The sequence below is a fragment of the Toxorhynchites rutilus genome, chromosome 1 (genome assembly GCF_029784135.1).
Source record: "Toxorhynchites rutilus septentrionalis strain SRP chromosome 1, ASM2978413v1, whole genome shotgun sequence".
Taxonomy (NCBI): Eukaryota; Metazoa; Arthropoda; class Insecta; order Diptera; family Culicidae; genus Toxorhynchites; species Toxorhynchites rutilus.
In genome coordinates this window covers 48,061,094-48,085,342 of record NC_073744.1, presented here as the reverse complement: position 1 = coordinate 48,085,342, position 24,249 = coordinate 48,061,094, and the positions used below count along the sequence as shown (strand labels likewise).

The 24,249-nt window shown below is 35.5% G+C and overlaps 1 protein-coding gene across 1 annotated transcript in view; it reads right to left on the bottom strand.

The window, feature by feature from the left end:
• LOC129762532 (neurotrimin) overlaps window positions 1-24,249 on the bottom strand; it is a 946,497-nt gene that overhangs the window by 322,286 nt on the left and 599,962 nt on the right. Inside the window, exon 3 of the mRNA XM_055760922.1 lies at window positions 8,900-9,028. Coding sequence (XP_055616897.1) covers window positions 8,900-9,028 — 129 coding nt within the window. The remainder of the gene's footprint in view (window positions 1-8,899; window positions 9,029-24,249) is intronic.

Genomic DNA, 24,249 nt, shown 5'->3' with positions numbered 1-24,249 from the left:
CATCGTATCTAGAACGATACTGAAAGTTTGCCTCAGCGAGATCCAATATTTATGCTCTAGGCAAATATTCCCCTTCGTTCTTAATCTTCTTCTTTTCTTTGTTCACGGAGACTTTAATTCATTCCCCTTCGTTGCTCGTCGATAAGTTGCTCGTTATAGACGGCAGAACAAATGTATGGGAAAATGGGAATGCTTCTAGTTTCCATCAATTTAAACCGTTTACACACCAGGGGATTGTGAAATATAATATAAAAAAAAACAATTCTTAGGGAATTTCCGATTCGTTTGGTATGTAAATGGTCAGAATCCGTTCGCGGCAAAAATAGTTATTAACGTTAACTTTATTTCATAAAAACGTTACCTGTTTTCTGATTTGGCACCCTTAATAAAAGACGTTGTTCTACCTCAAAAAAAAAAAAAAAAACAAAACAATTTTCCCAGACCGCTAATTTCCCCATTTCAAGCCAGATTCTCCATTGAGTTACATTTCCACCAACGTATATTTCAACTAAGATTCACCATGCAAAAAAAAACCTCCATAAATAGCCGGATTATTCCACCTACTGACTGTAATCCCTCGGTCGTATGAAATTGAAGCGCACGTCGTTTCAATTTTTCGCAATCCTGTGAGTATGTATTGCATTTCATCCCACCCAAGCAAGCGAGTGCTCCGTTGTAATAATTTCAAGCGAATAACCTTTCAAATAAATTTTTGAATGAAATGAGCGTGGAAAAAATGTGATTGTCCGGCAACAATGATGGGTGCAAGTGGAGCAGTTGTGGCAACACAACACCGAACGGGAAACGACAACTGTAATGAAAACAACCATAGGGAGAAAAAAATCATTCCATCCTCGACAGCAACAACAAATTTTGTTAAATCGTTTCAAAGCGCTAAATGAAATGGTCGTATATGGGATTTTTTTTTTCTGTTCACCTCGCCATTCTTTTGTCGACCATTATTCCAGCGGAAAAGTTCCTCGTTTGACGCTATGTTATGACCAATAGAGGTGGTTAGCACGGGGAAAACAATCGAGCAGCATTATCTGTATGAAACTCACAAACCCAACACAAAGCAATATCTGCTCGCGGAAAAGCTCGGCGGCAAGCACCCAGCGCTGGTAGATAAATAGTGTGGAATTCGCCCGGCTCTGTGGGCGCACCGACTTTGATGTACGACACGTGAGGCAAGCGGTTTTTCCGCCGATCCACACCGAAAAGCGTCCGTTTCTCCACGTCCGTGTGATCATATATATGTGGGTGTGGGTGTGGGTGTGTGTATATGTTGTTCTGGGAGATTGCGACCACAGCTGAAAACTGCACTCGACGGAAGTGCCGTACGGAACCGTCCGCTGCGGCCACAGAAGAAAAAAAAAGCATCATCCGACTCGTGGGAATCGGAATGGGAAATAGTGTGGATATAGGGACAAGCGTTATATTTTGTTTTCCATTCCGGGCGCATCGCTCGAATATAGTCGAAGTAAATAAATCAGAATTAAATTTTCCTCTCTTTCTGGGGCACTTGGGCGGAAGATTACGGGCGTCACGTAGATGTTGTAATGAATGTACGCGAAATGAAGTTATCGTTTGTCATTTGGTGTGGTTACATTCTTTTTTTTTTCCTTCTTCAGAATATCGTTCGGATAGAGATATGTCAGCTCCATGAGATATCTGGTTCTAGGTAATTTTTTGTCGCAGCTTCAAATTGACACATAAGAAACGTTAAAAAACGCTAGAATGACATTTAACAGCCATTTCTCGGGACTTGAATTTTCTGAGGAAGCAATATTCACCCTGGCGAGAACAAAACTTCCTGGCCTAAATAACCGGTAGCCAGCATTCCACCGGTATTTATAATAAAAAATGCATCCGAATCAACTCATCCACTTTTATGGCTTTCCAATAAGTCATTGCAAAATGGTCTAGGAAGCGCATTACAAAAAAAAATTACCATGATTAATCTGATATCACAGTTTTATTAGGTATATATTACCTAACAAATAAACAAAAATTGGTGTAAATTTTACTGTCCCCTGAATAGCCGTAACCGGTTTGTTGAACCCTTGCAGCCAGGGTTGCCAACTATTTTCTTGAAAAATCAGGGAAAATGAAGAAAACAAATCAGGGAAAATCAGGATAGCTCATATTGGGTTGTTCGGAAAGTTCGTACCCATTTTTGAGAAAACAAAAGTATTATTTTTTAAATTTTATATGCACAGTTTTGTTTTGCCATCAATTCAGGAAGTTCTGAAATCTTTCAGGTAGCCTAACAATTCTAAATATTATCTAATTATGGAAGCTAATTTGTCCAGTTGCGAGCAGTATTTGTGGGAATGTATCGACTGGTTGCTTGGTAGAAGCTCACAATACAGCATTCCTTTCCAATACCACCTGAACCAGATCATAATTTTTTTCCAGGTGAAGACCGGGTCAGTCTGATTGTTTAAAATGACCTGTTTTCATCACCCGCCACGATTTGCTTTAAAAAAATCGATGCATAGATGAAACGCACAAGTCGTAATGAATGAACGGAGATTTTGAACATATTAGGCTGTCAAAGAAGTCCTGCGGTATTTCCGCGAGGTGTCGTTGTAAGCGCGTAGTTCTAGTTGTTTTCTTCCCAGATTCCTATATTTTCGAGCGGTTATAAGCACCATGTCGACCGAGCGACGGGAAATGCTACAAAGGTGCTGGAATCTATCCCCGCCATGTCCCCTTCAAGCAACACTGCCTATCGTTTCAGCTATAATTACTTGTACTGAGTGAAATGGCATCACTGCATAGATTTCCTTTTCACTCTTTCGCTGAACTATCATTCAAAACAACAAGGCGAGTACGTATTAGCTGTTTGAAGAAACAGTCGCAAATAGCATCTTCTGTTACAATTACAACTATTTTCCACGTTGTAAGTATTGCTAAGATATTTTTTCTTTCAGCGAGCAAGATAATCAAGCCTAAGCCAAATTACTTGCTCGTACAAAAAGTCTTTATTGACATTACTTTCGACCCACAAAAATTCACCTCCACTTCATTTCAGTTGTTGCTGTTGCGGCTAATATTTCATGTGCTAGAAAAAACACGAACACCATCCTGGGGATTACATACAGCTGGAAACACCAGCGATTGAGAAATGACTTTAATAGAGCGAAATCGAAGCGTTTATCTTACGACGAGTCTTATTCAACCGATGATATCTACAAATAAGATGAGGATGATAAAATGAATGATGGTAGTATTGAATACTGGTGTTGATCACTTTTTATCTCATTTCAGTTGTTGCTGCTGATTGTTCTCATAACAACGGCATTTTTCGACTTGATCGGTGATGTTTACGGCCAAGATGAGGATGCATTGAATGAAGGTAGCCTATCTTATTGTGCAACATCAATTGCAAATTGGGGTGTGTAGTTAAAACTCATCAATCATCATGCAACTGTACTTTCAATCAAATGTGCTGATCATCCGATCTTTCGATATCTCCGGAATAAGCTTCTGCTGTCGCCGCTGTGGAGCACGAATTAGGCCGACGATTACGACGAAGAAATTGGAAAAATTTATCACTAGAAATGAAACAAATGTTGCACCAGCAATGAAGATCAACTATAATATTGTATTTATTATATATTCAATGATATTTTGTAAAATTTATACATTAAAATAATTATTTGTAAATAACGTAGATTTCTTTTCATTTCTTACTTCAATTTTCTCGAACACTAACAAAGCCATAATAAAAATCGAGTAGAGCTGCGGTCGGTCGACGTGGTGCCAGATTGGCACAGTGTTGTCTCATAATTGGTTGTCGAATACGAAGAGTAGGTCGACAAAATGATTGCAAAATGGAACGATATCGGTACCGTTGTCGACACCATTTGTTGGGACCAATTCGACACAACAATGTAGAGTGGGTTTGTATCGAGTCATATTATAGCTTGTTGGAAAGGTATTTTTGCGCGCTATAATATCCTTGACAGTTTTTTGTTTGGTTATGTCGTTCGTGAGTTATAGTGTCGCAAATATGGAGCAAAATAAAGAGAAAATCCGACATATTTTACAGTACTACTATGACAAAGGCAAAAATGTATCTCAAGCTGCCAATAAAATTTGTGCAGTTTATGGACCCGATACAGTTTCCATTTCCACCGCACAACGATGGTTTCAACGTTTTCGTTCTGGTGTAGAGGTCGTCGAAGATGCGCCACGCTCCGGAAGGCCTGTCGTCGAAAATTGCGACAAAATCGCTGAATTAGCCGAGAAAGACCGGCATAGTAGCAGCCGTAGCATCGGCCAAGAGCTGGGGATAAGTCATCAAACCGTTATTAACCATTTGAAGAAGCTTGGATTCACAAAGAAGCTCGATGTATGGGTGCCACACACGTTGACACAAAAAAACATCTTTGACCGTATCGATGCATGTGAATCGCTGCTGAATCGCAACAAAATCGACCCGTTTCTGAAGCGGATGGTGACTGGCGATGAAAAGTGGGTCACTTACGACAACGTGAAGCGCAAACGGTCGTGGTCGAAGCCCACTGAAGCGGCTCGGACGGTGGCCAAGCCCTCATTAACGGCCAGGAAGGTTCGCCGTATAGTCCGGACCTTGCACCAAGTGACTACCACCTGTTTTTATCCATGGCGAACGAGCTAGGCAGTCAGAAGTTAGCCACAAAAGAGGCCTGTGAAAATTGGCTATCCGAGTTTTTTGCCAATGAGGAAGCGAGCTTCTATAACAGGGGTATTATGAAGTTGGCATCTCGTTGGGAACAAGTCATCGAACAAAACGGCGCATATTTGACTTAAAACAGATGATTGTAACTAATTTTATGAACAAATGAAAATTCAAAAAAAAAATACCGCAGGACTTTTTTGACAGCCTAATATATTAGTGTACCTGCTAATTCATTTGTCGTGTCTCACGGATCATTCTTACAACTTCTTGCTTTACAAACAATTTAATATATATTCTTCAAGAAATAAAACACATTTTAATAATAATTACAGTTTAATAAAAGAAGATGCTTACACGTTCTTACTTCTAAAGTTCTTGTACATTGGATGTTATTTGATGCGAACATGTAATGAAACCTGTATCGTTTTTATTTAACTGGTACATAATTTTTGGCCGCTAATATTCCATTCATCGTTTCCGTTCAAATTCTGTTTCTAATCTTCGTTTTGTTGAGATTGAATTGCGAGAGCCTTCGGGCGTTTGATTCTTATAGATTATATTTCTTTCACGTTAACTTCAAAATTAAAAAAAAAGTCGACACTATACCTTCGAAAATGCGAACAGATAAAGTATAACCGAAAGGAAGAGTAAGTGGGATAGGACCTCCCATTTCAGCGTTTCCAAGTATGTTTTAACTGGTTTCTTGACATGCGGCCGAGAATTGACGACCGGTATTCGACGTCTCGTGGCTTCAATTCATTCGGTACCCAATGTCACATCTTTCGGATCATTCCCATTGCTTTTAAACGATCGGATATGGTTTGCTGAGCTACTCCAAGTGTATCTGCAAGTTCTTGTTGCATTTGCGACGGATCTTGATCGAGTAAAACCTCCTATTATTCATCTTCAAATTTTCTTAGCGATCCGGAACGTTCTTCGTCTCCCAAGTCAAAATTATCACTTTTAAACCGTGCAAACCGCGCCTGAATAATAATCCAGTTACGCCATCTGTTGTAAAACCGAAGAAAATTACTGGTACACCTAATATATAATCGAGTCAGTTTATAATCGACTCTGTTAATAATAGAGTTCAATCTGTTACTTCAGGAAACTGGTTTCGTTATTGACGCCAAACTCTTCTGGCCGTAGACAGCACCATCTCAGATAGCAGTGGAACGTTGTGGGTGTAAAGACATGGGTCATTTAAGCAACTTTGCATACTTGAAATATTCGAAAAATAATTAGACAACTTTTTGGAAAAATCCAAAATTTTTTTCTTAAATTTTTATAAAAATTTCTAACTTAAAAACTATGATACCTAAAAAATTCATGTCAAAGGATGAAATGTAAAAAATATCAACAATTTGTTCGAAAAAAAATTTGCTATTATATATATATATATATATATATATATATATATATATATATATATATATATATATATATATATATATATATATATATATATATATATATACATATATATATATATATATATATATATATATATATATATATATATATGATTAAAAATTATCAAAGCCCTCACAATTTCCAACAAGTCGTCCATACATCGGAAGATGGGCACTTTTACAGGGAAAAAGTTTTTATAACAACAACTTTTTTATGTCTTTAAAAAAAATACAACTAGTGGATTCGACAAAGTTTTAGATCTTATTAAAATGTGAACTTTTGTCGAAGACATCAACTTTCTATCTGTTATAGCTTTTGGAATATAAGTTATTTTTGTATGGAGACTCCTGAAAAAAATAATGTTTTGCTCGTAACATTTTTGTGTGTAAAAAATTCAAAAGTTGCTGCTCGAAAAACTTTTTCCATGTAAATGTGCCCATCGAAATTCGAAAAAATGTTGAAAAAACTCAAAATTAAAAAAAAACCTACAAAAAAATATCAGACCTGCAAAATTTTAGTCAAAGAATGGAATGTAGAAAATTATTTTGGCTTTCATTAAAAATTATAAAAAAAAAATTTGGAAAAAAAAATTCGTTGAAAAAAAAATATTTTTAAAATTCAAATTCATTTTTCTTGAAAACACATGCTTTCAAAATTCTGAAATTAAAAAGTTTTCCATACATCGGACGATGGGCACATTTACATGGAAAAAGTTTTTCGAACAACAACTTTTACATGTTTTTCTTTGAAAAAATGCTATTAATGATCAATTCGTAACATTTTTTTTTGTATAAATTATCGCATTTTAAATGCTCTGCTAACTTTTCTCTATTTAGAAACATGTCAAGAACATGTCAAACGTGAGAATTTACACACAAAAATGTTACGAGCAAAACATTATTTTTTTTTCAGGAGTTTCATACAAAAATGACATATATTTCAGAAAATATAAAAGAGAGAAAGTTGATGTCTTCGACAAAAGTTTATATTTTAACAAGATCTAAAACTTTTTCGAATACACTATATCGCTATCTTGAATTTGAACAAAATTAGGATAAGTTGGATTTTTTTTCTAAGAAAACATGAAAAAGTTGTTGTTCGAAAAGCTATTCCCCTGTAAAAGTGCCCATCTTCCGATGTATGGACGACTTGTTGGAAATTGTTGGGCTATTCATATATATATATATATATATATATATATATATATATATATATATATATATATATTTTTTTTTTTTTTTTGGGAATTCAAAAAAAATACGTTTTTGAAGAATCAATTTTAATTTTTGAAATAACTTTTTTGTCAGCGAATTTTTTTCCAAATTTTTTTGGTAATTTTTTTTGTGAAAATTCAACAATTTCCTACATTTTATCCTTTGACAATAATTTTTAGGTATCATAGTTTTTAGGTTATAATTTTTTGTAAAAAATTAAGAAAATAAAATTGTTTTTTTTTCCAAAAAGTAGACTAATTGTTTTTCGAATAATTCAAGTATGCAAAGTTGCTTAAATGACCCATGTATTTACACTCACTACGCATCTCACTACTATCTGAGATGGTGCTGCCATCTCCTAAGACGAGTTGGCATGAAATTCTTCTATTGTAGTTTTAGTTGACAACCTAACCAAGAAAATCAATTTTTCTCTCGTTGGTTTGAGCCTGCGAAACACGTTTTGCAAAGAAAGATCTCACAAACATTTACAAATGGTGTAATTTTTAGTAGATTCTTACCATTCCTAGCACTTAATATGAAAACAGCAAATAAAATAGTTAAAACAACTACAAAAACTGAAAAATTAACGATGCTTGTTTTTTACGAAATTTGCTAACGCAAACATTTTGTCACTGGTTTTTAATGTCACTTTTTTGCAAATGCATATAGTATTATAAATTATAGGTCGTATCGATACCTGTAAACGATTCTAAAATTTAACCTATACCCAAAGAATGTTAGGGCTTTTATTTTTCAATTATTTATAACATTAAAGTTTAGTAAATTTACATTTAACAATGATGTGTTCGAAATTTGAGACAGAGCGGTACATGGATCTACACGAACAAATGTGACATTTTTGAGCCTTACATTCGATGAAAAATCGCATTTTAACAAATGGGATACATTCGTTTTTTAGAATCAGTTCGAGAATTCAGAGAGCCGATTCACCTGGTTCTGAGAGATGAAGAAGAGGCTAGTTTGGCTAGCAACTTATTAATGTGGCTTGTGGCTAATGTGGTTATTACCTTTTTTCACATCCGAGAACATGAGTGTCGAAATATGGGCGTTCGACCTTGGGCTCGCGTTCGACTCGCGAGAACAGGGTCAATTTTGTGAAAAACGAGATGAATTCCCCTAATGACTCCATTGAAAACTGTTGGGCTTTGATGAACGACTACGGAAACTTGTCAAGGGAGCCGATGACATTGAGCAGTTCGAAAAGGACTGGAAAAATGTGGGCAAAACATCGATGCGCTAGGAAATATTGTTTGAAAAATAAATACAATATTTGAAAATGGACTGTGTGTGTGCATCATCCACATAACATTTTCATTTTTAATAACAACTCTGCACTCGAATGCTATTTTCATTTGATTAAAATTAGATTATTTTTCATCGCACTTCTTCTGTGCCATTGTTCACATAGCAAACCCGGGGAGGAACATTTTTATATGCTGGAATTAATTCGTCCCTTCAGCTAGGACAGCAAATGGTCAAATGCACCATGATTCCACTAGGAATGGTCTTGGGATGGAGAACATTTATTTATCATCCAGCAAAAAAAAAAACACACACACACTCACAGTTACTCGCTACTCACCTAGATTTTCAACTTCGCAGGGCAACACCAGGGTGTCACCGACCACCGCTCGGTATGTGTGTCCTCGTGAAACGAACCGTGGTACCAGTCCGTTGTTTGACGATGAAAGACTTTTACTACTGCTGCTTCCTGTAACAAAAAAAAAATAATAGAGAGTACCGCTATTAGTTTTTTTTGTCGTAGCCGTTGTTGTTTTTATGCTAATCTACATCGCGTCGTTGCATTAGGCCGAGAGAAAGACGCCCACAAAGTGATGGTTTATGTAGAGTTTTAAATCTGATGCTGCAGATTAAAATGTTCTCCAAATGTCATGTCGCAGTTTGCACTTCTCTATTCGTGGGTTCATCCCAAGTCCTGAGAGAGGTCCGCAATGCGCTGCGGCGCTGTTATGCGTCGGCAAGAGTTTGTGGAACACCATCCATGCATTAGAGGGGAGGGGGCGGCAGGCAGATGTGGAATGGGGTTGAAACAGTTGAAACAGAACAGAGAAAGAACAGCTCGGAAAAACTACTTATGGAACACAAACATACGTGTCCGGATGAACTTTCTCGGTGTTATGGTGATTGCTTTTTCCGAGCAAATGCATAACTACGCACAACGTTGCCCTACCCTCATCGGGCAATTCAGGAGGCACACAGTAACCAAAGGGGTCGCTGCAATCGGTCCCAATATTGGCTAATGGGTGGTAGTCCCATGCTTCCTCGGCAGCTCATGATGGGATTTACACCTCCGCCATCGACTCTGGCACCAAATATTGGTGCGTCAATTCATCGGGATTAGAAAACTCTTTCCGAGAAACAATACAATAGCTCCGACGGAAGGGTTTCTGAGAAGCGTTCGTCAAATTAGAATGGGAGCCTTCCAACCCATCCAACCAAACGCGCTAGACATAGTGACAGCTCATTGGAACTGAAAAATAAGGATTATTCATGAAGGAAAAGAAGTTAATTTAGCTTCTGCGATTGGGAACCGTTGGAAGTGCGATCACCACCTCTGGGGTTGTGGCAATTTTATGAGACAATTTCAATTAACGGAAACTCCAAGATGGATGAAATGAAAAATGATATAACAACAGGAAGTGATTATCGTTCGGAAAAGTTGGTCACAATAAAATGGACATTTTATTATCCATCCAGATGGAAACATTCGTTATCTCGAAGGGGTTAAATCAGTAAAAATCCTATTAGCACAGCTTGTTATTTTGAGATAAATAAATTCAGTTCACTGCGCACATTCGATGCAAGCGACTATTATTGCTACAAAAAAGTTACAGGAGGGTTGTGCCCGAGACACGACCGCATAGATGACATAGTAGGATTACGTTAGGCTGCTCGTTGCTATTCCCAGCTATGCACTTACATTTATACTAAACTTTTTTACAATGCATGATCGGTTATTGTAACGGAAGTCCATCAAGCAACCATGATTTTTAGTTATAAACCAGCTTAAAAGTTTTGTTGCCACAATTTGCCATAATTGTGACTATATGCAAAATTTTAGGTAAGACCATAAGCCTTCAAACCAACACTGTCCGCTGTAGGGAATGCAAAAGCATTTATTTTTACTTTTTTAATACAGCAATTCCAAATGAAATCGTCCTAAAAATGCAGATTTTTAGAACTTATATTTTTGATTCCAATGAAAGTGTGTATTCCGTTTGAGTTGGAGGAAATATGAGTTTTCCACAGCAATTGGGATTTTGTTTACTCGAGTGTAACTTTTGAAAAGGGCGTATCGATTTTAGTAAGAAAAATCTTTGATAATTATATCTCAAAAACTATGAGTCGTACCGAAATAGTGTCTTAGAAAGAGTTATAGAGTATTGATGAGTATTGAATATGAAAAAAAATGTACACTGAGAAAAAAAATTAGTACTCTTTTTTTATTTACAAAACGAAAATTCAATTTGCAATATCCAAAATACATTTTTTTTTTATTTTTTTTTTATTTTTTCATACAAAATAGAAGTCATGCAGAAAATTGAAAAAATGGGCCCAAGATGGTAGAACTATTTTTGACGAACTTTGTGAAACATCGAATTTTTAAGAATTTTCGAAATTTCAAATTTTTGGATGTTAACAACTATTTATAGCCACAAATTATGAATCCTGATGTGATTTAAAACAAAAAAGGTTATTATCAATCTCCTTCTAAATGTAGCCATTCTCGAAATGTTTAAAAAAATATTTCTAATTTATTGTCTTTTTTATAGTAAATAATCTTATTTTATATGTTTGTCGTGTTATACCGTCATGTTCATGATATTTTATGAATTTGCTTATAATTTCCAACAACTTTTCCAAATACATCATCATGGTTCATTTTTTGATTCAAGCGTAACTTTTGAAAAGAGCGTCTCGATTTGAGTAAGAGAAATCTTTGATAATTTATATCTCAAAAACTATGAGTCGTACCGAAATAGTTTTTCGTATAAAACAGAAGTCATGTAGAAAATTTAAAAAATGGGCCCAAGATGATAAAACTATTTTTGACGAACTTTGTGAAACATCAAATTCTTAGGAATTTTCGAAACTTCTAATTTTTGTATGCTAGCATTCATTCTTAGCCACATATTATGAATTCTGATGTGATTTAAAACAAAAAAGATTATTATCAATCGTCTTCTAAATGTAGCCATTCTCGAAATATTTTTAAAAAATATTTCAAATTTATTGTCTTTTTTATAGTAAATAATCTCTTTTAATATGTATGTCGTGTTATACCGTCATGTTCATGAAATTTTATGAATTTGCTTATAATTTCCAACAACTTTTCCGAATACATCATCATGGTTCATTTTTTGATTCAAGCGTAACTTTTGAAAAGAGCGTCTCGATTTGAGTAAGAGAAATCTTTGATAATTTATATCTCAAAAACTATGAGTCGTACCGAAATAGTTTTTCGTATAAAACAGAAGTCATGTAGAAAATTTAAAAAATGGGCCCAAGATGATAAAACTATTTTTGACGAACTTTGTGAAACATCAAATTCTTAGGAATTTTCGAAACTTCTAATTTTTGTATGCTAGCATTCATTCTTAGCCACATATTATGAATTCTGATGTGATTTAAAACAAAAAAGATTATTATCAATCGTCTTCTAAATGTAGCCATTCTCGAAATATTTTTAAAAAATATTTCAAATTTATTGTCTTTTTTATAGTAAATAATCTCTTTTAATATGTATGTCGTGTTATACCGTCATGTTCATGAAATTTTATGAATTTGCTTATAATTTCCAACAACTTTTCCGAATACATCATCATGGTTCATTTTTTGATTCAAGCGTAACTTTTGAAAAGGGCGTATCGATTTCAGTAAGAGAAATCTTTGATAATTTATATCTCAAAAATTATGAGTCGTACCGAAATAGTGTGTTAGAAAGAGTTATAGAGTATTGTTGGCTTAATTCGAAAAAAATATACACTGAGAAAAAAAAATAGTACTCTTTTTTTATTTACAAAATAAAATTATAATTTGCGATAAAAAAAAATGTATTTTTTATATTTTTTTCAATTTTCAAGTCATGAAGAAAATTTAAACAATGGGCCCAGGATGGTGAAACTATTTTTGACGAACATTGTGGAACATCGAATTTTTAGGAATTTTCGAAACTTCGAATTTTTGTATGCTATCAATCATTCTTAGCCACATATTATGAATTCTGATGTGATTTAAAACAAAAAAGGTCATTATCAATCTTCTTCTAAATGTAGCCATTCTCGAAATATTTAAAAAAATATTTCTAATTTATTGTCTTTTTTATAGTAAATAATCTCTTTAATATGTTTGTCATTCGAAATTCGAAAATTCCTAAAAAATCGATGTTCCGCAAAGTTCGTCAAAAATAGTTCTACCATTTTGGGCCTATTTTTAAAATTTTCTGCATGACATCTATTTTGTATGAAAAAAATTTAAAAAAAAATTAAAAATATGTATTTTGGATATTGCAAATTGAATTTTTATTTTGTAAATAAAAAAAAGTACTTTTTTTCTTTTCTCAGTGTACATTTTTTTCATATTCAACCATCAATACTCTATAACTGTTTCTAAGACACTATTTCGGTACGACTCATAGTTTTTGAGATACAAATTATCAAAGATTTCTCTTACTCAAATCGATACACCCTTTTCAAAAGTTACGCTTGAGTCAAAAAATTCCCAATTGCTGTGGAAAACTCATATTTCCTCTAACCCTAACGGAATACACACTTTCATTCGAATCAAAAATACTCATGTTTTGCCATTTGTCGATTTCATTTGATTTCATCTAAGATTTAATGGTGTCAATACCATAATAATCCCTTGATGGAAATTTTCGTAACACAGTAATCTGTAGAGTATAAAATAAAAATTTGGGTAGAACATCACAAAATTTATCAATAAAAATAAAATTAATGAGTTGAAGCCCTTGGATATAATGGACGAATTTCATACCAACTCGTCTTGGGAGTTGGCAGCACCATCTCAGATAGCAGTGAAACGTTATGGGTGTAAATACATGGGTCTTTTAAGCAACTTTGCATACTTGAAATGTCGAGAAAAAAACAACCTTTCAAAAGGGTCACAATTTTTTTCTTGCTTTTTCCAAAAAAAAATATTACTCAAAAACTATAATATCTTCAAAAATCTGGCCAAAGAATAAAATGTAGGGAACTGTTTATATATTCATAATAAATACCATTTTTTAAATATTTTGCTGAAAAAAATTATTATAAAAAATAAAAAAAATCATTGGAATTCATTTTTTTTGAAAAGTATTTTTTAAATTCTAAAAAAAAAATATGAATAGCCTTTACAATTTCCCACAAGTAGTCCATGAATCGTAAGATGGGCACTCTTACAGGGGAAAGGTTTCGTTAACAACTACTTGTTAATGTTTTCTTTGAAACAAATACAATTGATCTTAATTTTGTTTAAAGTGAAGATAGCGACAAAGTTTTAGATCTTATTTAAATATTAATTTTCATCCAAGATGTCAACTTTCTATCTTTTATAGTTTCTGGCATTTTTATATGAGATTCCTGGAAAAATAATGTTTTACTCGTAGCAATTTTTTGTCAGGGTGCTAATTTTCATTTTAGGGTGATCCGAAATATCGACTTTTTCCCCCTTTTTCCAAAAATGACATTTTTCAAAAAATCATAACTTGTGAACTACTGAACCGATTTAGACGGTCGACATATCAAATTGAAGCTTATAAGTCATTCTTGGAAAAATCAAACGCTTGCAAAAATTTCAGGTTTTGGTTTTGTCATTATTGATTTTATTTGTTTTTTTATAGTTTTCATGGTAACATATCTCGAAACCAGGCAGAGGTTTTTTTTTCGTTTTTGAGTTATGATTTTTCAAAGTTACCCGATGGTTCAAAAAATCATTTTTCCCTTTTTTTCCAAAAATGACTTTTTTTCAAAAAAATATAACTTTTGAACTATTGGACCGATTCAGATGATCGACATTCTAATTAAAGCCTACTAGCTCTATGTGAAAAATTCTCAGCTTTCCAGAAAAATATAAAAAAAATATAACGCCTTTGGTTTCGAGACCATGAAAACTACGAAAACCAAATACAATCAATAATAAAGAAAACATAATTAAAATTTTGTGCGGCTCTGGTATTTTTTCAAAAAAGATCAGCTAATTGGCTTTAATTTGATATGTCGATCATTTAAATCGGCTCAGTAGTTAAAAAGTTATGAATTTTTGAAAAAAGTGGAAAAATTTGATTCTTCGGACCACCCTAAAATGGAAATGGTCACCCTCACAAAAAAATAAAAAAAATACGGGTCTAATGGTTTGCGACAAAGAACAAATTTTTCACTTCCCATGAAAATCTGAGAACCACTGTATCGGTTTGACATGTAATGTTGTCTGTCTGTCTTTCTGTCTTTCTGTCTGTCTGATTGTCTGATTCTTCTGGACTCGAAATCTACTGAACCGATCGACAAAAAATTGGTATGTAGGGGTGTTTGGGGTCGGGGAAGGTTCTTATGATAGTGCGAAACCCCTCCCCCCTCTCTAGAGGGGGGGGGGGGGTGTGACTGCCATACATATGAAACACAAATTTCTGCATTATTCGAGAATTAATCAATCAAACGAAACCAAATTTGGCATGTGGAGGTTTTGGGTTGCAATTAATGTTTCTATAATGGTTGGAGGGGCACTCCTCCCCCTTTTCTAAGGGGGGCTGCCATATAAATGAAACACAAATTTCTGCATAACTAACTAATCTAATCAAGCAGTTGGAGCCAAATTTGGCATATTAAATTTTTAGGGGGCAAGAAAAGTTTCCATGGCGAGCAGACACTTCTCCCTCCTCTCGAAGGGGGGGGGGGTCTCTGCCATACAAATGGAACACAAATTACTGCATAACTCGAGAACCAATTAAGCGAATGGAGCCAAATTTGGCATCTGAAGATTTTAGGGGGTAAGAAAAGTTTCTATGGTGAGCAGACACTCACCCCCTCTTGAAGGGGAGGGTGCCACACGAATGAAATGTAGAGGAGTTAGGGTGCAATAAATATTTCTATGTTCGTTAGACACCCCTTCTCCCTCCCCTAGGTGGGGGGGGCGAAGGGGTGTCTGCCATAAGAATGAAACATGAATTTCTGTATACCTCGAAAACCAATCAAGGAAATGAAGCCAAATTTGGCATGCGAAGGTTTTAGGGGGCAAGAAATGTTTCTATAGTGAGTAGACAGTCCTCTCCCTCTCTCTAAGGGAGGGCTGCCATACAAATGAAGCATAAATTTCTGCATAACTCAAGAACTAATCAAGAAAATGGAATCAAACTTTGGGATGTGAGGGTTTTTGGGAACGAGAAATGTTTCCATGATGGTCCTCTGGAATGGAGGGGTGGTTCCAACAAATTTAAACACATCTTTCAATCAAACATATTCCAACCAAACATGACATTTGAAAATTTTCGGAAAACTCTGAAGAAAATGAGAAAATTTGCAAAAATTCAATTCCCATATGTTCTACAATTTCATAGCGACGAGCTAACGAAATTGTGTTTTGTTCGAAAGTGGTAATAGATTTTAATGTGATAAAACTCACTCCTATAGCTTCTTCAATCTATATAAATAAAAATGGATCGCCGAATGTGTTGATAAGAGCAAAACTCGAGGAAGGAATTCTCCGATTCAGGGCTGTCATTGTTCTATCATATTTTCTGTATAAAACATTTATTCCATGTAACGGAGAAACATGTTCTTTGCAAGTGGTTGGAGAATTTTGAACGATAATTGTGTCAGAATATAATCCTCTAATCATAATATTATAATGACGAGTTTTGGTAGAAGTACTGAGATGATTTTATTGTAAAAGGTAATTTTAAAGGGTAGATTAGAAGATCAATCAATGAACAGTTCTGCGATTGGACCCATGAACGTGCGCTTAAGAGGAAAACGTGAATGTGTTATCGAAAAATAAATTCTGGGCAGGACGAAGTTTGACGAGTCTGCTATTCATGATATAAAATTAGAGAAAAATGTTTGAACTTGAGAACGAAGCAATCACGAAACACTGCACCATCTGTCTCAGATTACCAACAACAAGCAGCGATTGACCGTGTAGAGCAGGGATTGTCAAACTATTTTGGCGAAGAACCCCTTTTCCAGAACGAATCCTTACCATCGATCCCTTTAGCTAAATTTCCTTAAAAAAATTATCTTTATCAAAATACTTACCAATTCAAGGTGAACTAGTTAAGTGAGTGAACTTGACATTAACTTCTCATCAATAAATGCACATAAAATTACGTATGATTAATATTCATTAAATTTCAACAATAAAACTTTCTATAAAAATATCGACCCCAAGAGATCAATATCGACCACTTTGAGAATCCCAGGTGTAGAGCATCACAGTTAAAATTTTAGATTTCCAACTACTGATTGCATTACCGTGCCAAAATTTCAATAACCGGTTATTCGGTAATGAACCTTTCATTACCGGTGAAACCGATAAGTTACCGATAAAAACAATACTTTAAAAAGAACCATTTGCTTGATGAAATGGCTTTCATTGGTAATAATTAGTTTACAAGAAAACATTTTGAAAAGTTTTTGCTACTTTGTTTGTTGGTTAAAGTAATACTTAAGGACACAAATAATGTAAATTTTGTCATCATCTAATCCAGATCGGATATCATTAACGAAATTTCCAGAAGAGGAAAACGCACGTTCAGAGTTCAATGATGTTGGGCGTATAGTACAGTCAAATCCATTTTCACGTATTTGCCTCTAACGCCCTCTATACAAAAACTCTTGTTTATAGACGTTGAGGTTGGACTAGATGTTGATATCTTTGATTGCTGCAACCGTGGTTCGAGTTTTTCCTTGATGCTCAACTGTTCTGCAGATTCTGAAACGTCCAGTGGTTTTTTCCCTACTGTTGTCCAGCTACTGAATCAATACCATAATCGTCAAATTCGATCAAGTTACGAACGATTTAAAATGTCTGCTTGATCATTGCAGTCCGTGGTGCTTGAGAAAAGACGCCGAAGTCATCATTGTGTCACGACCACGAGCAGAATGAGTATTCATATAGGCATAAAAAATCTGCATATACGGAACGTTTTTCTGCAGTCTTTCAATGAGGACTTGTTAATTACGGCTTTAGGCAGTATTCTAGTCTAGAAATTTGAAAAAAAATCAAAAAAAATTTTCTTCATATTTCTGTAGATTAGGCATTCAAGAATATACCCTGGAAAGGACTTATCGAAAATCCCATTATTTACCGAATTGGAGCCATTTTAGTGATGCGGTGTCTAACCTGGTACGGCCATAACAATGAACGTCAAACGCGTTTTTCTGGAAACTAGTTCTATCAAACTGGCGTACACGATATCTCAAGTTCTACTGAACCGATTCATGTCGAATTTATATGAATACAATCTTTATGCATCTCTCTATCACATGAACCTCTGAAAAATGATATTTTTAAAATTTTTATATTTTTCAACAATCGGGAAACGTAAGAAAACAGGTTCAAAACAGCATTTTTTCTCTTCAAACGGCCACCATTCCGTAAAAAAAAAAATTTTGACTTGTCCGAGGTTCATGCGATAGCGGCATCTTTACTGATATAGAATCTGTTCGATTTTGACGTAGGACTACGTCTAACCGGAAGATATAGGGGGTGAAATGGAAATCTAGGCACTGAACAAGTAGGAAAAAATGCAAGATTTGGAACGCTTATAACTCGAGCATTTCTCAATAGATCGCGAAGGTTTTTGCATCAATTGATAGAAAATATATCTACGCATCTATCATAACGAATAACATTTCATTTTTCTTGAGATAAATAATTGAATAATTGTGAAATATCAAGCATTGTCAAAATGCACTATGTGCCCATTTTTGATTGGTCCATTTTGTGCTCCTCAAATCGTACCGACCAAAACGGGCAACCAGCGGCAGCAGCGAAATAGAATGAAGCACGCTTGGAAAGGAAAAAGAAAAAAAATGAACGAAACATTGGTCGCAGTCTCACACATGCATAATTCTCGAGCCAGCCAGTCAGCTTAAAAATCCCCGCTCCGCTGCCGTAACGCTCATTCTTGTTCAAACTGTACACCACATCGGTTCGCATCACAACACATCAACAAACCAACCCAAGCAGCCATGTCTGGACATGGTAAAGGGGGAAAAGTGAAGGGAAAGGCAAAATCCCGCTCGAACCGTGTTGATCTGGAGCTCCCCGCAAGGGTAGCTAGGCCGAGCGCGTTAGTACCAGTGCACCAGTCCACCTAGCCGGCGTTATATAGTTTCGGCCGCCGAAGTGATCGAGTTGGCAAAGCTGCTCGTGACGATAAGAAAACCCGCATTCGGAACAGAACACATTCGGTTCGGTGGACATCAAGACAACAGGCAGTTGCAGCGAGTGGCGAGTGGCAAACGCAATCGCAAAACAGCATCAGGTAGCAGAAGAAAAAAGTTTGTTCTTTATACAAACTTATCGAAATGGTTTTTTTTCAAAACCACGAGTACTAAGTTTTCTAAATTGGAACCATTCCATAAAACAAGGCGCTTTTCAGGGCCATTAAACCTTCCAAAAAAGAGTTTAGGAAATACAGTTCAATGTTTTCTAAAACATTATCCAAAATAATAATAAAACACAAATTGATTTTTTCATAATTTGTTTGCCGGGATCTGATGAGTATGTGAATTTGGCAGTTGTTCTGAGCTTATTGATAGTTGGGGACTTTCCTGATTATTCAATTTTCACCAATTCTTAAATTGTTTCCAAATTGAAAGTACAGTAATTTACAATTAGTTCGACAGTTAGCTAATTGGACGGACATGTAATGCGACTTATTTAGATGGACATTTTTGTAAGCATAGAGATCCAAATTATGACCCCACATTGAAAGTCGACACTGTACCACTGTCATCGCAAATGTTCAATTAGAGGTTAAAATTACCTCCAATCCGATACTGAGTGGTGGTAATGCGACGTGCCATTGAATGTAATTTACTGTAAAATATGTCACAAGCTGGATGGGAAGAAATTTTCCAACTGTGAAAGCTGTGGCGAGTGGCAACAAATCGCTAAACAGGAAGGTTCAGCCGAACAAGATGGGGATATCGAGTGATAACAAAACAATAAACTCTTTAGATTGAAGATAATTTTGTGATCCTGAAAAGGACCCTTTTTAGCCTGCATGTGAATCCAACGAGCGAACAAATCGTAATGAATGTATTTTTTTGCCATCGCTCCCTTTTAACGCTCATTCGTTCGTCTCGTTGGACTCGCCCCTCTGGTTGAGTCTGCCGATTTGTCTCTATCCTGTGAGTGTGTACCGCTAGAGTATAAAACACGCGGACCCCAAAAAAAAATCTTATTTTCTTTCAAACCGTAAACCCGTGTGGTTGTACGGCATCGGCATCGTGGACGTAACAAAGGAGGACAAGTTAAGGGAAAGGCAAAGTCCCACTCGAACCGTGCAGGTGTGCAGTTCCCTGTTGGTCGCATTCACTGATTGCTCCGCAAGGGTAACTAGGCCGAACGGATTGGTGCCGGAGCACCAGTATACCTAACAGCGATTATAGAGTTTAAGCCGTCGGAGTGCTCGAGTTGGCTTGCAAAGCTGCTCACGACAATCAGAAAACCCGCATCAAGAACAGAGCAGTTTCGGTTCGGCGCTCATCAAGGAAACAATTAGTTCCAGTGAGTGGCAAAGTGTTTCATTTCATCAACATATTCATAAAGAGTAAACAGTAAACTAATCCATTTTTCAGGTAGATTTTCAGGTTCACGTAGGAGAAGAAAATAAAACAACATATTAAAACATATCTTTAACAAAAGCTGTCCCCTTCGTATAGTCCTACGTCACTCCGGTTATGTCCCCGACATTACCCACCCGTCTTTTTTTGTTTCAGATAACCAGAAGGACTGCAATCGTGAACGCCATGGCACAACTTTTTTTTTGAACCCCATCAGTTTGTAACAATTATAATTATGAATATTTTTTCTCCGTTTAAATTTTTGTTTTATTGTCAACCCCTTCACTATAACGTCGAACCACACTCGTGGCTATTAGGGATTGTTAAGCGGTTTTACCGTTACCGGTTTTACCAGTAATACCGGGTCATTTTTCATTACCAGATTACCGGTAATTTTACAATCAGCAACCGGTAATTTCGGTAATTTAATTTTTACAATAATATTTGCCTTTATGCCGCTTCGAAATATAACTTGAGAATCAAAATAAGATCGAAGAAACACAACTGGTAGTGTTGCGTCGATTCTAGGACCTCCGAGCTTCAGCTCCAGAACTGCTCGATCTAAAGACGAGACACAGGATAAGCTTCAGCGATGAAGAACAGACAGCGATAAAGTAATTGGTTTATGGAACCAGTTCTCATCGCTGTTGAACTGCTATGGCGGAAGAACTGCACCCTTTATGAACTTGACGTCGGATTGCAATATGTTAGAACAGCTATTGGCGATCTAACGCAAAACGTAAACGATTGGTGAGACATCTGGATTTTGATTTTAAACTAAGAAAATGATGCTAATGTAACCTAAAACTCAAAAACAAATCACGTATATTTTACTTCCGGGCTTTCCAAGCTAGTTCTCACATGCAGGAATCGTGCATTTCTCTACTTGTGTTTGATTGTACTCTCGAATTTCCTTCTTTAATTCAACCATTGTCAAAATTTTTATAGTTTTCACTACTGAAAGAGGTAAATAAATAACATGTTATATATAAAATTGCGCAGAATTAAATTTCTTACAAACTCATCGCAATCAAATAATCTTTTATGATTATAACATTGTAATTTATGGAAAGAACTACAAACCTTCCATAAGATCACATGGCAAAATTTAAAACCATCATCACTTTCACCGCAGCGCCGCCTAGGTGTAGATTTGTACGTTAGATCACCAATTAGAAGATCGATCTTTTTCTTCCGATTTTTTCGATCTTAGAAAAAAAATTTAAAGATTTGTTTTTCAGTGTAGCACGAACGGATTTCAAGGGATGTTTGCTAGCTGAGTTCTGTACAAATACCAGTTGTTGAATTTCTTGTAATAATTTTCAATTAACCTATTTAATTAACTCCATGACGTTTCAAGATGAATGCTCTGAGAAATGCAAATTTTAAACGTCTTTGATGTTTGAATAGAAATAAAAAAAAATGTATTCCAATAAAGAAAATACAGCTCGCATATAGAGTGAATCAAGAAATTGTAAAAAATACAGTTGGTTCTTCGAAGATCGCTTCTTTGGTATCGATTTGATCAGTGGATCGATCCCTACGCCGTTTAGGAAATCGATTCGTCAAGAACGACCTTTTTCTAAAGAGCGCCCATTCCTGGTCGTGACATAATAAATTTTTACTTCGGCGTCTTCAATCAAATGTCACGAAATGCATTGATCAAATGCCTGCTTGAAACCGTTCGTGACTTCAGACTTCAGTAGCTGGACAACAAGAGGGAAGAAATCCATTGGACGGTGCGGAACCCGCAGAATAGTAATGTCATGTAATAGTAGTTGAGCATTAAGATAATAATAATAGTAATGTCATGTAATAGTAGTTGAGCATTAAGACTTCAACGTCGATTGCAGCAATCAAAGGTATTAACAGAGGGTATTCGATGCTTTTCGTATTGTACGCCCAACATCATTGAACTATGAACATGCGTTTTTCTCTCCTGAAAATTTCGTTCATGAGATCCGATTAAGATCAGAAAACGACAAAATTAACATTATTTGTGTCTCTAATTAGTAGCAAAGTAGCTACTGAGTAGCAAAAACTTGAAAAATGTTTTCTTGTAAACTAATTATTATTAATAGAAGTCGTTTCTTCAAGAAAATGGTCTACTTCAAAGTATTTTTTCACCGGTAATTTACCGGTTTTGTCGGTAAAGAAATTTTCATTACCGAATAACCGGTTATTGACATTTTGGCACGGTAATGCAATTCCTAGTGGCTATTAGACTGTACCAGAACGTACAACATCGAACCTCACTCGTCGTCTGTCGATGTGAAATGGAAGCATGCTTCAGGCCTGTGATGATGCGGGACTGCTACGATCGTAAGTAAGATACCGTTCTGAATCATTTTTCGGACACTTAAGGCAGATCTAAACTTTATGCACCGGTATTATTTGGTTGATGTTTTGAATAAATTAGTTCAATATGCTGTCATGCTTTCAACTTTGGTACCTATTAGGTCGAAAACATAAAGAATTATCGAATAAAATTGTTTTTCAATTGAAGCGAATAAGATTCAAACTTCGGACATTACTTATCAAAAAAATCAAATTTCGGACACTCTGTTTGCATTACGGTTCCTTGTGGTTTTAGGCTCAATTTATAATTCTGTACAATTACTAATGCAATAAAATGATCAAACATGGGAAAAGTGATGTGTTCGGGTATTTTGGTTATTGTTTAAAGTATATTTGAAGGCGTATTTTCCATTTTTAGAGTGAACGAATAATGATTATCACGCTGTTGACAGCTGGGCGCGTAGATGTTATCTGAAAATCGGTACCTTGATGGTGGTATCGGTTCTGAAGCAACGGAATGTCGCAGAACGAATTCCAATGAATATTTTGAAACTTTAGGACAATACCTAAATACTCGAAAAATTACCAAAAATGCTTAAACCAGTCGAGTAGATCCTGATATCGATACCAGCAGCTGAAAAAACATGGTTTCGAGAAAAACGCGTTTAAAAATTCATACAGTAACACTATATCATATTTTTGGCTGTAACATTCCAACGAAATCGCATATCGAATTAGCTTCGCAAAAATGCAAAAAAAAAAAAAAGAAAATTCGATTCTCGACCTTCCAGATCCGTGGTCCCCCCTTAACCACAGTAAAGCCTGTTTTGATTTTCATCTGTTTCATTCGTCACTCAAAAAAAATGTATTTTATTGCTTAATTAACATGATGTTTACTGTTATTAGTTACACTTTTGTATATCTCAAATGCGCTCTCATCCATGTTGAACATCCGACTGGGAACGGTTAATACTTGTAATTGAACTTTTGACGCCAGGTATGCCTCGACTTCTGCGAACCATGATCACACATTTGCTTCAGTAACGACCCTTTCTTCAAAATTTGATTCGCATAGCGTTTGGAAATAGCAGGATGTCTCTCAACAAACTTTCCAATTCATCCTTTGTTGGCATACCGTGGGGGAAAACGTTCTGTTTGTCCAATCGCTTTGCATATTGACCGACACTGATCCAGAGGATTTCCTCGCATACGGGAAGCCCAGCTGCAGCCATTTCCTCCACTCAAGCAGTAATTTCTCTTACTGCTTCCGTCAGAACCGTTGGTTTTCCGACTGGGTTTGGGTGTGACTCCATTCAATAGTCAATGGATGATCCTGCTCGAATGGTATCCAAAGCGTCTTCAACGTTGTTTTTATTGTATTTACGCTTCGCATCCATAATAAACCTGAAAACACACATTGTAGTATCATCAATTTTCATTGTCCGAAATATGAATCGAACGGAAAAAAATCGATTCAAATTTCGGACATTTTATTTTAGAGTTTTTTGAAGAAAAATAACAATATACTTCATTATATTTTATAGTCAGCTGCGAAACACTTACCAAGCAATAACAGTAAACTGATACCGATGATAATCACTGATGAAACACGAGAGAAATTGAAATATGATTAAACGGTTATATTCTACCTGCTCGCGCTAAGCGAACGTCAAACACAAACAATAATGAGTAGTGCTGTTAGTATTTTGTCTACTATGTTGTAATTCAATAGCAATTCTTAAATAAAATGATAACGAAACCAAGGGGATAATCTAAAGAAGCAATTGTGATATTAATTTCATAGTTATATCATCAGGGCATT